This window comes from Solanum stenotomum, chromosome 4, assembly GCF_019186545.1.
Source record: "Solanum stenotomum isolate F172 chromosome 4, ASM1918654v1, whole genome shotgun sequence".
Taxonomy (NCBI): Eukaryota; Viridiplantae; Streptophyta; class Magnoliopsida; order Solanales; family Solanaceae; genus Solanum; species Solanum stenotomum.
The window spans coordinates 51,920,132-51,934,901 of NC_064285.1; the positions used below are offsets into that span (position 1 = coordinate 51,920,132).

General features: G+C 36.2%; 1 protein-coding gene across 1 annotated transcript; it reads right to left on the reverse strand.

The window, feature by feature from the left end:
- Window positions 1-5,784: 5,784 nt before the first annotated feature.
- LOC125862443 (putative SWI/SNF-related matrix-associated actin-dependent regulator of chromatin subfamily A member 3-like 1) lies at window positions 5,785-11,361 on the reverse strand. Its single transcript, XM_049542511.1, has 4 exons — window positions 10,951-11,361; window positions 8,710-9,932; window positions 7,101-7,392; window positions 5,785-6,757 (listed from the first exon to the last, which is right to left on the reverse strand). The coding sequence occupies exons 1-4, from the start codon at window positions 11,279-11,281 to the stop codon at window positions 5,958-5,960; spliced, it is 2,646 nt and encodes an 881-aa protein (XP_049398468.1). The 5' UTR covers window positions 11,282-11,361; the 3' UTR covers window positions 5,785-5,957.
- Between the last annotated feature and the right edge of the window lie 3,409 nt (window positions 11,362-14,770).

Here is a 14,770-nt window from a genome sequence, read left to right on the forward strand (position 1 = left end):
TGTAGTGGAGATAGTTTCACGAGAAAGAGGTTGTTGATTTTGTGGGGATAAAGGAAGGGGAAGAAGTTGTATCAGACGTGGAGATAAAATCAAAGTTAGTAATTGGTGAAGCACACATATCAGGGAACTGAACTGGAGAAAATATAGGAGGGGTTGTTTGTGAGGAAGGAATTGTAAGAGGACTAGGATTCACTAGAAATATAGAACTATACAGGAAAAAGGATTCCTGAAAATTTACATGACGTGACAGAATTATCCGATTAGTGGATGGATCCAAACATTTCTATTCTTTATGTTGCGGAGATACATCGAGAAATAAACAAGCTTTAGATCGTGAAAGAAACTTGTGAGCAAAAGAATGTGCAACATAAGGAAAACATAAACACCCAAAGACCTTAAGCAAACTATAATCAGGTGATTTATCATACAATTTTTCATAAGGTGACGTAAAATTAAGAATAGGAAGAGGAGTAATATTAATTAAATGAACTCCAAATAGAGACGTGTCTACCCAAAATGAATAAGGCATTGAAGCTTGAAAGAGAAGACAGCGTATCTGATTATTAACATGTCGATGTTTTCTTTCTGCACGACCATTTTGAGCAGAGGTATATGGACATGAGAAATGATGAATAATTTCATGCTCGCTAAAAAGGGAACGAAAATGAGAATTGTTATACTCGCTGCCACCATCTGATTGAAAATAAGAAATAGAGGAATGAAAAATGTTTGCGACCATGTTATAGAATTCTTTAAATTAATAAAATGCCTCTGACTTGTTTCGCATTAAATAAATCCAAGAGTACTTGGTGTGATCATTCAGAAATAAGATATAATAACGAAAACCAGAATTTGAAGTAAAAGGAGCTTGCCACACATTTGAATGAATTAACAGAAAAGGAGCAGGTGCAATATTATGGGAAAGAGGAAATTGTAACTTAGATTGTTATCCTAGATGACAAACATTACGACCAGAATTTTCAGAAGAGGAATTACAATTAATGAAACCCCTACAAACTAAAACTGCAAGAGAACGTTCCCCTTAGATGGCCTAAACGTTGGTGCCAAAGATATGAAGGAGAGACGGCACTTGAGAGAGCAACATGACAGGAGTGACGGGAGGTCGAGCGAACAGGATAGAGAGAGCCATTATTCTTACAATGGAGCAAGACTTGCTTGGTCTTCTTGTCCTTAACAAAAAAAACCAGATTAAGTGAATTGAATGAAATAATTATTGTCGACACACAAGCGGTGAACGGACATTAGATTCTTCTGAAGAGAATGAACACATAAAACATTATAGAATCTAAGAGCTTAGAAGATGCCAGAAGAAAAAAAGGGTCAGTAGATAAAATAGAAAGAAGATTACCATTGCCAACCATCACCTGTGACGAACCACTGTAAGGAGATGAAGAGGATAAAATGGATGGATTGTTCGTCATATGTGTAGAAGCACCAGAATCAGGATACCATACTGATGGTTGTACCCCTTCTAAATTCATAACGGAAAATGACTTTGGTAGTAAATTGGGAGCATAGGAATGATTGAAACGATTCCTACACCCCAAAGCAATATGATTAAAGTGGAAGCAGATTTGACATTGTTTAGTCGAGGCGAAAGTGTGGGTGAAAACCAGCCCAATGAGGAGAAAAGTTAGAGCGAGAAGAGTATTGATTTCGACCTTTACCTCGGCCTGATCGACCACGACCACGACCATTATGGGATCCTCTTGGGTATTGATTAGCATGAGATGAATTTGAAGGAGGTTGAGAAAGTGGTGGTGCTTGAACGGAACCCACTAACGCAGTGTGAGATGTAGAATCTCCATTGTTTGTCGCACTAATATGTGCTTNATATGTGCAGAAGCACCAGAATCAGGATACCATACTGATGGTTGTACCTCCTCTAAATTCATAACGGAAAATGACTTTGGTAGTAAATGGGGAGCATAGGAATGATTGAAACGATTCCTACACTCCAAAGCAATATGATTAAAGTGGAAGCAGATTTGACATTATTTAGTCGAGGCGAAAGTGTGGATGAAAACCAGCCCAATGAGGAAAAAAGTTAGAGCGAGAAGAGTATTGATTTCGACCTTTACCTCGGCCTGATCGACCACCACCATTATGGGATCCTCTTGGGTATTGATTAGCATGAGATGAATTTGAAGGAGGTTGAGAAAGTGGTGGTGCTTGAACGGAACCCACTAACACAGTGTGAGATGTAGAATCTCCATTGTTTGTCGCACTAATATGTGCTTCTTCAGTAAGTAACAATGGACGCAAAGAGAGAAAGGACGGAAGTGTTCATGTCGCATTTAAACCAGAGACAAAAGTATGATAAGAAGGTGGAAGTCCCTGCAATGCTTGGGTCACTAAATCATCATCAGTAACCGATTTTTCAACTACTCTAAGTGAACAAGCAAGTGACTGCAGTTGTTGGAGATAATCCTCCATGGACAAGGAACCTTTTTAAAAATTCTAAAATTTTGATTTTAGATGATTTGACGAGGATGAAACCTGATCTAGGTAAAAGGAAGCAAGGATATCCCATGCCTGCTTGGAAGTGTCGCAAGCGTAGTTGAGAAGTGAGTCAAGAATCGGAGGGGAGAGAGTGGCATTAATCCAACTTAGACTAATTGTGTCGCATTGAATCCACAAACGATACTCATCATGAGTTGAGGATGGGCATGGAATAGACCCATCAACCAAGGAAAGAAGATTGTGGCTTTTTAGAACGGTAAGAAAAACCTTTTTCCAAGTAAGATAATTAAGATATGTCAATTCAATAGGTACAAAATCTTTTATGTTTGAAATAGTTAGAGGAGGATTTGGAAGACCCAAAGAGGATTGAGAGGAGACGACTTGAATTGAGGAAGAAGTTTGAGTGGAAGTAGTTTGAGAAACCATGGTGCTCTTGATACCAAGTTGAAGTTTAAGTTTCAGAGAGATTGGAGAAAATAAACCAAGGCCTGCATGAATAGCTAGGGCCTGAATGTGTGCTATTTATAAGGCAATTACAAGTACGTAACTCTTTAAATTTATATTTACAATAATAGCCTTATCAGTATTTCTACTCAACTCAACTACAATTTCAAAATAAATTACATAAATATAGTTGGTTCCTTTATTTTCCAAGGAGTAACTGAACCCAGTAAGGAAAGATAAAGATTGATCAATACCATAAGTAGGAAAATTTATGAATAATCAAAAACTCAAATTCCAAGAATTTAATATTAGTGCCTTCATTCGTAGTCAATTCGATAAGCTTGGATTTTATGATGAATATTTTTTGCTAAAACTAGAGGCGGCTTCTAAATTTTCTCTCATTCACTTCTGAATCTTCTCACCTTCTTCGATTATTTTGAACAATTCAATCTTTACATATAGATACATATGTAAAGTACCATGTATTGTAAATACAAACTATATCAAAATAAATCTTAGAACATGTCGGATCACAGATATATCAGACTTCTCTTCTTTTTTGAAATTTCACTTTTCCTTTCTTTATTGNGGAAGACCCAAAGAGGATTGAGAGGAGACGACTTGAATTGAGGAAGAAGTTTGAGAAACCATGGTGCTCTTGATACCAAGTTGAAGTTAAAGTTTCAGAGAGATTGGAGAAAATAAACCAAGGCCTGCATGAATAGCTAGGGCCTGAACGTGTGCTATTTATAAGGCAATTACAAGTACATAACTCTTTAAATTTATATTTACAATAATATCCTTATCAGTATTTCTATCCAACTCAACTACAGTTTCAAAAAAATTACATAAATATAGTTGGTTCCTTTATTTTTCAAGGAGTAACTGAACCCAGTAAGGAAAGATAAAGATTGATCAATACCATAAGTAGGAAAATTTATGAATAATCAAAAACTCAAATTCCAAGAATTTAATATTAGTGCCTTCATTCGTAGTCAATTCGATAAGCTTGGATTTTATGATGAATATTTTTTGCTAAAACTAGAGGCGGCTTCTAAATTTTCTCTCATTCACTTCTGAATCTTCTCACCTTCTTCGATTATTTTGAACAATTCAATCTTTATATATAGATACATATGTAAAGTACCATGTATCGTAAATACAAACTATATCAAAATAAATCTTAGAACATGTCGGATCACAGATATATCCGACTTCTCTTCTTTTCTGAAATTTCACTTTTCCTTTCTTTATTGTTCTTGAGAAATCCAAACATCGCATCATAGATATACACATAAAATAACATGTATCATAAATATTTAAAAAAAAATCTCAAATTGTAAGAGACTCTTCTTCGCTTTTGAAATTCATCTTCTTCTTTGATTGTTTTTTAGAAATTCAAATAATATTTCATAGATATAGATGTAAAGCAGACTATATCATAATTTCAAACTGTATTAAATATATTAGACTTTTTTAGTTATCATTACATATGTAAAAAAAAGAGCAACTTTCACATATAGCAAATACAAAATTCATATTTGTATGCTATAACAAAGTTTGCATAATTGTGCTCCATAACAAACATATATATGTATAATTCGCTATACATATACAAAAAAATAGTTGTATAATCTGCTTTGGTACACATATACAAAAAGATCAATTGTATAAAGTGAGAGAGGCGAGTGAGCGAGCGAGATATGGGAGAGTGGCGAGCGAGATCTGGGAGAGGGGAACGAAAATATGTGTATATACATAATTTTCACGCATTTTATACATTTGCGTTTTTGTATAAAGTGAGAGAGGCGAGTGAGAGAGCGAGATCTGGGAGAGTGGTGAGCGAGATCTGGGAGAGGGGAGAGAGGGGAACGAAAATATATGTATATATACAATTTTCTCTCGCTTTATACAAATACAAACGCATTTTATACAATTTGTGTTTTTTGTATAAAGTGAGAGAGGCGAGTGAGAGCGAGATCTGGGAGAGAGGAGAGAGGGGAACGAAAATATATGTACATATACAACTTTCTCTTGCTTTATACAAACACAAGCGAGATTCACCAGGAGAGAGGTGAAATAACAACAGTTTGCTATGAGGTACAATTAAATCAAACTATATTTATAGCATTTAATTTGAATTAATAGTTTGCTATTATATACAATTTTCCCTAAAAAAAATTGTATCATAGATACAAATGTAAAGCAGCATGTATCATGCAAACTGTGTCAGAAAAAATCTCAGAATGTATCAAGACTCTTCTTTGCTTATGAAATTTCTCTCCTTCTTTGTTGTTATGAGAAATTCAAATACAATATCAAAAATACAAATATGAAGCAGTTTGTATCATACATATTGTATCAGACTCTTCGCTTCTGGATCTTCTCTTTTTCTTCAATTTTTCTTGAGCAATTCAGACATTTATATCGTATATACAAATATAAAGCATCATCTATCTATGTAGGTGGAGTTTACATGTGTCTAATACATAAATGTACAGAGGGAGAGAGACAAGAAAAGGTAGATACACAAAAGGAGAGGGCGAGAGAAGGCTAGATACACAGAGGGAGAGGAACGATAGAAGGATAGATACACAAATGCACAAATGGAGAGGGACGAGAGAAGTAGAGAGACAAGCAAGAAAGGGAGGAGAGAAAGTGTCCCTAGGTTTAGTAAATATGAAAAGTATCGATGAGTTTAGTTATTAGGCCCCGAAAAATGAAAAGTATCCATTTTTCCTTCTGTGTTGTATAAACACAAAAAATATCATGCCGTTTGCAAATTGAAATAGCTCCTCCAAACATTGCAACTTGTACTAAGACCTTTTCATAGACATATCTAGCAAGGAGGGAACTATTTCAAAGAACTAATTCCATTTTCATCCAAATGGATTACATAAAGTTCAGCAAAATAATTCAAAACAGAGAACATCATGGTGCATTTCTGACCAAAAAGATCAGATGTATAGTAAGTAAAGCATTTACAAAACATATACATCCATCTACGAATAAAAATATGACTCTATGACTCACAAGTGCATCAAGGTACGAAGGTCATTAACACTAATCTCCCTTTGATCTTGTGAACCCTTCTTCCTAAAAGCCTTCCTCGCCAGCAGTTTCTTCGTTTCCTGCAGTTCCAGTATCCTCTCTTCAATGGTGCTTCGTGCAATCATCCTCACAATCTTCACATCTTCCTTCTGTCCAATTCTATGGACTCTGTCCATAGCTTGCTCCTCAACTGCGGGATTCCACCAAGGTTCCATTAGATAGACTCTAGTAGCAACTGTAAGATTTATTCCAGCACCTGAAGCTTTTAGACTTGCAAGCAAGATGGTAGGCCCCTCCGGAGCTGGGATTTCAAACTCTTTAATCACTTGGCATCTCTTTTTTGCATTCATTGACCCGTCTAAGCGCAATATCTTAAAACCAGCTGCTTTAAGCGGCTCTTCAAGTAGGAGCAACAACTTCCTGAATTGAGAGAAGACAATTGATTTTCTGCTGGGGCTTTCATCTCTTGATGCAACAAGAAGTTTTAGGAGTGCATTCACTTTGGATGATGCAGTGGATGAACTTCCACTATTTGCAGCATTAGATGCTTCAGGTGGGCAGATAAATAGATCAGACTCTGTCAGAGGATGGCGGCAAAGTGGGCAGCAAGCCTTGGCACGTTTTATGGTCTTCAAAATGCATGACTTGCAAAAAATATGCCCACAACAAGTAATGACACCATTGGTAGGAGGAAAAATGCAGATTGGGCAATCAATGCCCTCGTCATCTTGCAGCGCTGAGAGCATTTTGTCCAACAACTGTGGGTTGCTTTGCACATCTAGTTTAATTCAATTATTAAATGTGTAAATCACTGTCTAGCAGAATCATAAGAGAAAAGCAGGGTGGCATAAAAGGCTGTCACTTGACTAAAATGATTAAAATTCCCAATTACCAGAGCCCTAAAGAAAACATAGCCAAAAAAAAAAACATGCAAAACAGAGCTTGAATGTATTTTATCTTTTCATTCCTGGTGTCAAGAATTCTTTTTTAGTTGAAACAGAGTCAACATTATAGTTTTTAGAGTCCTTGAAACTAGGGAAGGCCAGATGAAGTCACTGGATCTTTTGTAAATTTGGCTACCAAAACAAGAATAAACAAATTTGAGAGATTTTAAGTCTAACCTCCAATTTTATTTGATGGAAGTAAAGATCTCAGGTCTGCAGGACACAACGCTGAATCTACACAGATCTGTCGAAGTCGTACAATTACACTCAGCACAGTCCAATAGTTTTTCATTGAACTATCAGAAGAGATGTATTGATTGACAATCTTCTTAGCTTCTGATTCCATCTGATCATAAATTTCTCTTTCATCTCCAGAGAGTTCCACAACAAAAGTCTCGATAGATTTTGATGGCAAACCAGTAAGAGCCTTTTCTTTTGTCCTTCTTAAAGACATGGTTGACATTAGGACCTGAAAGGACAATGAAGATCAGAATCCTAAAACAAACTAGTAGGGCACGTAAATTGAGTGTAAAACTAATTAACTATGAAATGAGAAAGAGAATGAATTAAACTCACTTGCCTTGATTTAGCAACTAATCTTTCACACAAATGAAATTGAAATAATAAAAATAAATTGTTGCTTTTTTTCAGGAACCACATTCTTTCCCCAGAGATATGAAAATGATAATGGTAATAAATTTTAGAGGAATTTCCAGGTGCAATCAGCTAAATCTCAGATTCCAGAAGTTGTGCTTCAGCAATGCAAATTATGTACAAGTGTTCTAAAGCTTGCATTTGTATTGTCAGAGAAATCTTTCTCTAACAGAACTTTTAGAATAATAGCAATAATATTATGTGCAGTAAACTCCTCAAGAATACAATGGATGTCACAGAAGCAAAACACAACACATTTGCATTTCTTCAATGTACTGTTCATCAGTGAAGATTGTCATGCATCAGAAATTCAATAGAAGGGTACTTCAAAGATAAATAACCTTTCACCATTATAAATATATAAACCAGCGGCACTAAATAAATTTACTTGAAATTAGAGTAGTCCATATTCAAACTTTAAACAGGTGGATATACACCTGAAACTATCTACCAACAGACAGTAGGCACACTGTAATACTTTAACACAAAATGGCGCTATAACCATCAAATAGGAACACATCACCTACGAAGAAAAGGTTGTCAGATCCAGCTTTAGCACTTCCTGAAACTGGAACAGTCCTTTACCTTCCCATTCTCTATCGTCGCACAAGTTATTTGACTCTCCTACCTTCTAAGTCATAACACTATAGGACTCAGTAGATTTTGCCAAAGCCTGAGATTAAAACACCCCATCTTCATGCTCCTCCTTCCAGAAAATGCCCTACCCCTCCCTATATAACCAACTGTTCAACTATTTGTCCACAGCTGGCAAACTTCCACTCCTGTTTTAGGAGTAGTTAGGAAGAGACTGAAATTTAACACAATATGGTATAAAGAGGACCTAGTGCATCTAAACCTTAAGCTCATTCCTCACATTTCAAAAGTTCATATATCCAAAAACATAGTGGAAATGACATAACTTTCATAAATACAGTCATAATGGAAAGGGATAAAAAGCATGATAATTACGGAAAAGGTGAGAACTGAAACTGGGAAAAAAACAGTTTGCAATGGTCTCAATTCATAAGGAGAAGTACAATTACGAGCCAATACCGCAAAAAAAAAACAGAATATTAGAGACTTTAAATGCAACACAAACTTTTGAAAAAAAAAACAAATAACAAGAACTTACCTGCAGCCTCGATACTCCCTTCTCATCTCCCTGGGCAAGTGGACGTTGTATCAAACTGTTCCAATAGGATTTAATAGACAGAGGCTCAAATCTCAAAAATGCCATCAAGGAATACAAATCGAATGAGTTATTTTGTATTGGTGTTCCTGTTACTGCCCACCTTCGATTAGCTTTCAAGTTGTTAACTGCTCGACTTTGCTGAGCATTCGCATTCTTAATGACATGTGCCTCATCCAAGATAACTCGCCACCATTCTATCTTTTTGATAGGAGAATCTATCCATGTGTCTTCACTTGCCAGAATACTATAAGTAGTTAAAACTATGTCATACTTTTCCAGCTCACTGGCATCTCCAGTCCGCTCTCCATAATATATATATGACTTCAGTGAACCTGGTTTTGTGTGCTCCTCAATCTGTGAGGTCCATGCTGAGAATACAGCTGGTGGACAAACGACCAATGTCGGCCGTGAATTTGAATTGCCAGACCGTCTGTCAGGACTAAACACTGTTTTTCCCTTCACGTGTAGAGTGTGTGTTTGTTCAGTCTTTTGCTTCTTCCGTGAATTGTTAGCCTTTCTACTGTCTGTTCCCCTTCTATTCCTCTTACTAAATGAAGCAGCCCATGTGTCTTCCTCTTCATCTAATCCATCATCTCTCTCAGAATTTAGATGCCCACTTTTGATTGAAGAAATAATATCACCACATTTGTCCAAAGCAATCAAAGAAAGGAGAGTAAGTGTCTTCCCCAACCCCATATCATCTGCAAATATTCCGCCTCGTATAGGTTCAGGTCTTTTATCTGTAGAGTAATTTGTCAAGACATTCACATAATTACCCTCTTTCTCTTCCCAAAAAAGAGGCAATTCTTCAGATTTCTCCCTCTGAACCAACCACCACAATCCTTCCTTCTGGTGCAGAAGAAGCTTTGACTTTATTATATTTTTGGGTGGCTCTAATGCTTTCAGTTCTTCCTTTTTACTGACTTTGTCATCCAACAGCTTAAATATCTCATCAATATCCCTCCCTTCTAGTGTACTTCTTTTCTCCTTCACTACCTGTGCCTCTGAAAGTGTAAATGACGGATTGTTCTCACCAATCAAATACAACCCACCATTTGTAATTGCTGATTTTACTATTTCAAATGCTTCAAATCTTGCAAAGATGTGAACTTGACAGGGAAGTTTGTATCTGTTTCCTGGACGAGCTACCTTTGGAACAATTCCTATGCATGAATGATAAACAAACTTGTTTCAAAAATCATATTGCAAAGAGACTGGTAACAATCAAAGCATTATTCTCATAAAATTTGAAGAGTCAGAGACTATTACTGAAGAACAAACTCTCTTCTCCAATAGCAAAAAGTTAGGTACTTGAGATAATGAAAAGAAGAAGAAACTGAATCTGAATTCAAATGCGACTAAACTTTGATTCCTACATTAAAGATAATCAGGTGACAGAGAGACTATAACTAAACATGAGTACTGAATTCAAGAAGTTATCCAACTACTAAAAGCTAAAATTCCAAAATTTTAAAAAAAATTCAAGGGCAAATACCACAGTCCACAGGTTGGGAACAAGAAAATTTCAACGACAATTCCGGAACGGATAAATGGAAGGCTCAATGAGAAGCAGAAAAACAAAAATGAATCACACAACTCAAGGTAAAATGCAGCTTCTACCTGAGACACATGTGCATCTCATATTTCTCTGTCCCAATGTTGCCAAAGGAACGCTTAAGCCCCAAAGCTCAGCAAAGCGCTTCGCCTCACTTAATTAACGCTTTGGCTTAGGCGTCAAGGTGCTAAGGGCTGCCTAAAGTTTGTGCACCTTCACCAATGATTTCTGTCTTTAATTCCAAACATAGTACTTAGTTAAATTGTAGTTTTTCTCATTCTATGTTCAGATAAATATTGTTTGTTTTATAGTTACATTCTATTGCACAAAATTTCTATTTATTATTTTTCTTTTCTAAAGCCCATGTTTTAATTGTGTCATCGCTTAAAGCTCCAATAGCCTTTGGGTCTTTTCTCTTTTGACTACTCTGCTCCGGCCAGAACATCCATAAGAATCAAGCAAACAAGTTCAGATATTCTAACCTTTGACAAAATGCAAAGAGAAATCACCAACACAAACAAAAATGGGGAACAAAGTAGTTGAAACAGTGTTATACAAATCAAACAAGTGGAAGTATATCAGTGTTATTGTAATACATAAAGAGTCAAATTATGCATGCGTTTTACCGTCAATGGTGATGACATTTGCGTCCAAGAGAGGTGCTAAAACCATAGCGGCGGAGCGTTCGATGTGTCCAACTTGAATAGAACGAGTATTAAGCACTTTTATAGCATTTGAATCATACTGATTCAGCGGTTCACGTTGAAGTCCAACAATTTCTCTTCCACTGATTGTACCAGTATAATACTGAAGACCCACAACGTTGACGATCACAAAACCCACCATATACATCTCCCGTGCTGCGAGGGTATCGGTTTCTTCTTCCTCTTCAAGCGGTGATAAAGGCCACCGGTCAAGACTCATGAAAACATCAACTGGGTCTCTCTCTTCAACCATTTTTTTTTCAACTGAGAAGAAATGAAAAACGTTAAGGGAGAGAGAGAGAGTTTAAAAAGGGGGAAAGGCGGGTGTAGAGAGAGAAAACTTGGGTTTTTATGGTTATTAAGTAGCCTTTAACACCTTGTTTGGAGAAGCTTTAATAATTTGAAATCATATTTATATTTTGTTTGAATTTGTTGTTTGGACTTTTTAGGTGGTATGTAATATTCTTCTTTCCAAGAGGAATTGATTTATTTTCCTTTTTAGATGGTTCAAAAAAAATGATCCATTTTCTTTTTTGGCATTACTCTGATTTTCAGATATTTCATGTGATATGTTTAAGGTCACAAAATTAAAAGATATTTTGATACATTGGATATAACTTTAAGAAAAAAGGGTCTAAAATGCCCCTCAACTATTTGAATTGCTACAAAATTACCCTTTGTCTACCTTTCGGCCGCCAAATACCCCGGGCGTCAACCTTTTGGCTCAAAATGCCCTTATTTCTTACGGTCCACACAAATGGTACGGGAGGGAATATTGTACCAAATATCATACTTTAAGGGTAATTTAGGTCCTTAATAGTTAAAAATATTCTTCTTTCCAAAAGGAATTGATTTATTTTCCTTTTTAGATTGCTTAAAAAAAATGATCCATTTTCTTTTTTGGCATTATTCTGATTTTCAGATTTTTCATGTGATATGTTTAAGGTCACAAAATTAAAGATATTTTCGTACATTGGATACAACTTTAACAGAAAAAGGGTCTAAAATGCCCCTCAACTATTTGAATTGCTACAAAATTACCCTCCGTCTACCTTTTGGCCCCCAAATACCCCGGACTTCAACCTTTTGTCTCAAAATGCCCTTATTTCTAACGGTCCACACTTAAAAGGTGGACGGGAGGGCAATATTGTACCAAATCTCATAGTTTAAGGGTAATTTAGATCCTTAATAGTTAAAATAACTTGAAATTACTTAATATATGAGCTCATATGATTGACCTAATTTGAGTTCCCTAGTAAAATCACCCCACTACCACCCCGCCCCTTTACTTCCTCTCACTTCTAATTTTAAGTTGTAGGTATATTCTTCTTTCCAAAAAGAATTGATTTATTTTCCTTTTTATATTGTTTAAAAATAATGATCCATTTTCTTTTTTGGCATTACTCTGATTTTCAGATTTCTCATGTGATATGTTTAAGGTCACAAAATTAAAAGATATTTTGATACATTGGATATAACTTTCACGGAAAAGGGTCTAAAATGCCCCTCAACTATTTGAATTGGTACAAAATTACCCTTTGTCTACCTTTCGGCCCCCAAATATCCCAGACGGCAACCTTTTGGCTTAAACATGCTAAAAATACTGGTCAAGTATGTAAACTGAACTGAACTAAAGTATATAGGCCCAAGATACAATAATGCATTAAAACTATAATGCAAGAGTAAACTGCAAGCATGCTGAAAATAAATACAACTACAGGCCTGAAGTACCTTACTGAAACTAATAATGTGGGATAGTCTATTAACCAACATAAACCACATGAGCTAAACGTGGATTCTGATGTATACGCCCTATTAAGAGGACCCAATATACCTTGTCAGGGTTAAAGGCATGATTGTGGCGCGATCACTAAAACTAATGTCCAACAGAGGGGACTTGTAAACCTACGTTGTCAGATAGTTCTGGGACTTGAGGGTAAGCTGAGCCCTAGTCCAACCCGGTGCTAAACACTACTCCTAAACTGGATATTAGTAGCTCACTTTAAACTATGGTCCTGAATTAATGAGATAGTACTAAACTGGTCTGAAAACAATTGCTGAGAAAAGTTGTGGACAGAAAACTGACTAAATTATGTTTAAAACTATATGCTAACACCTTAAGCTAAATTCTGGAGAAGATCTAATTTATGTGAAAATACTACAATTACAGGCTAAGTTTTTTTCCTTTCAAATCTTCATATTTATGCAAACTCATTTAAATAAGTATAGAATCGAGTAGTAATGACAAGAATAAATTTTGTAAAGAATCCGCATAGTTGGGCAAGAACCCTAGTTTCATAAAACCATAATAATAAAAAAAAAAGTCTGAAGTTTTGGGCATAAAGGCAAAATAAACCCTTATTGAATACCCACATACCTGGTGAAGAAAACTACGGAGAAATCCTTTGGATTTTGGCGCTGAAGTTGAATAAGAAAATTGTCGCCTCTTTCTCTTCTTTTCTTATGATTTTAGGAGAATGAATGTTTTAGGTAGTTTCTTTCTAATTAACTAGGCTTAGACGAAGTAAAATGACGTAGTTTAAGTACCAAACACATAGGGGAAAGACCAAAATGACCCTAACTTAAAACTGGTAAGGTGTCTCACACAAGAGGCTTCACGAGTCGTTTAAGGCATCACAACCTCTCTAGTGGGTTGTGATGTTGCCCTACCCGACTGGGCTTAACTAACACAAGCATAAAATTTTTCCTCCAGGCTCGAAATTAGGCAAACTTGGTGGTGTTAGAAAGAGAACTCAAAAATCTTTGATTTGATAAATCATGGGACACCTAATTCATTTTGTGCTGAAAGATATGATCGCTTGAAGTTTACCCAAAACTCAAAACCTGATGAGTCCCTTTCACAGATGACTTCACGGTCCGTGCGTCAAAGTGTTTGTGGTCCTTCACAAGAGTTTTGGGGGTTTTGTACCCCCTTTCAAGGATGAATTCATGGTCCATGTGAAGCTTCACGGACCATTTAGGCGTCTATGGTCCTTCATAGTCGCTGGGTGCAACTCCGCGGATAGGGTGACGGGCCGTGGACCTCTTCACGGCCTGTGAACCCCTCCGTGGATTGCCCTTTTCTCTTTTCTTCTTTCCAAGTTCAAATTTCTGAGGTGTTACATATATTCTTAACAAATAAGCAAATTATAGGCATAAACAATGTATTTGTCACAACCCAATACTACCCCTAGATGTGACATGGTTAATTGAATTCCAAAGACTTTAAATGAACTACATAGCATAGCATGACACTAAGAAAGCATACATAACTAAGAATAAGTGGAATCAAATTCTCAAAGGAAATCTCATCATAATATTGAATCAGAGTACAAAGACCCTATTGCGAAAATATTATGTCTGACAACAAGCATTTGCTACATAAGAGTGACTAGGTCAACTCCTAGCTCACTTGAACAATCTGAAAACTGAAATAGCAAAGTCTGAATGACATAAAAACATAAGTGTGGTCATGTCCCCGAACCATGAGGACTCACCAAGTCTGAGTAAGCTGATAAGATCTAATACTAACCGCGGCCTGGGTGATGTGCATCAGAACCTATATGTAACAGCCCGCTTTTTGAAAGAACTAGAAAGAGCTAGAATTAGAAAGAGTTGTTTTTGGAAAGAATGAAAAATCTGGAAATTTGTTCAGTTATGTTAAGTTTGGGTTTTTGATCAACTTCAAGCGACCATAACTCCTAGTTCAGGATGAGTTAGGTGTGCTTCCAGATACCGTAAG

What these genes read in the sequence shown, in the direction of transcription:
- LOC125862443 (XM_049542511.1), bottom strand. Translation starts at nt 11,281, where the DNA reads ATGGTTGAAGAGAGAGACCCAGTTGATGTTTTCATGAGTCTTGACCGG. An exon ending in AAATGTCATCACCATTGACG is followed by an intron (nt 9,933 to 10,950) that starts GTAAAACGCATG and finishes ATTCATGCATAG; the next exon opens with GAATTGTTCCAAAGGTAGCT. An exon ending in TCCATCAAATAAAATTGGAG is followed by an intron (nt 6,758 to 7,100) that starts GTTAGACTTAAA and finishes GAATTAAACTAG; the next exon opens with ATGTGCAAAGCAACCCACAG.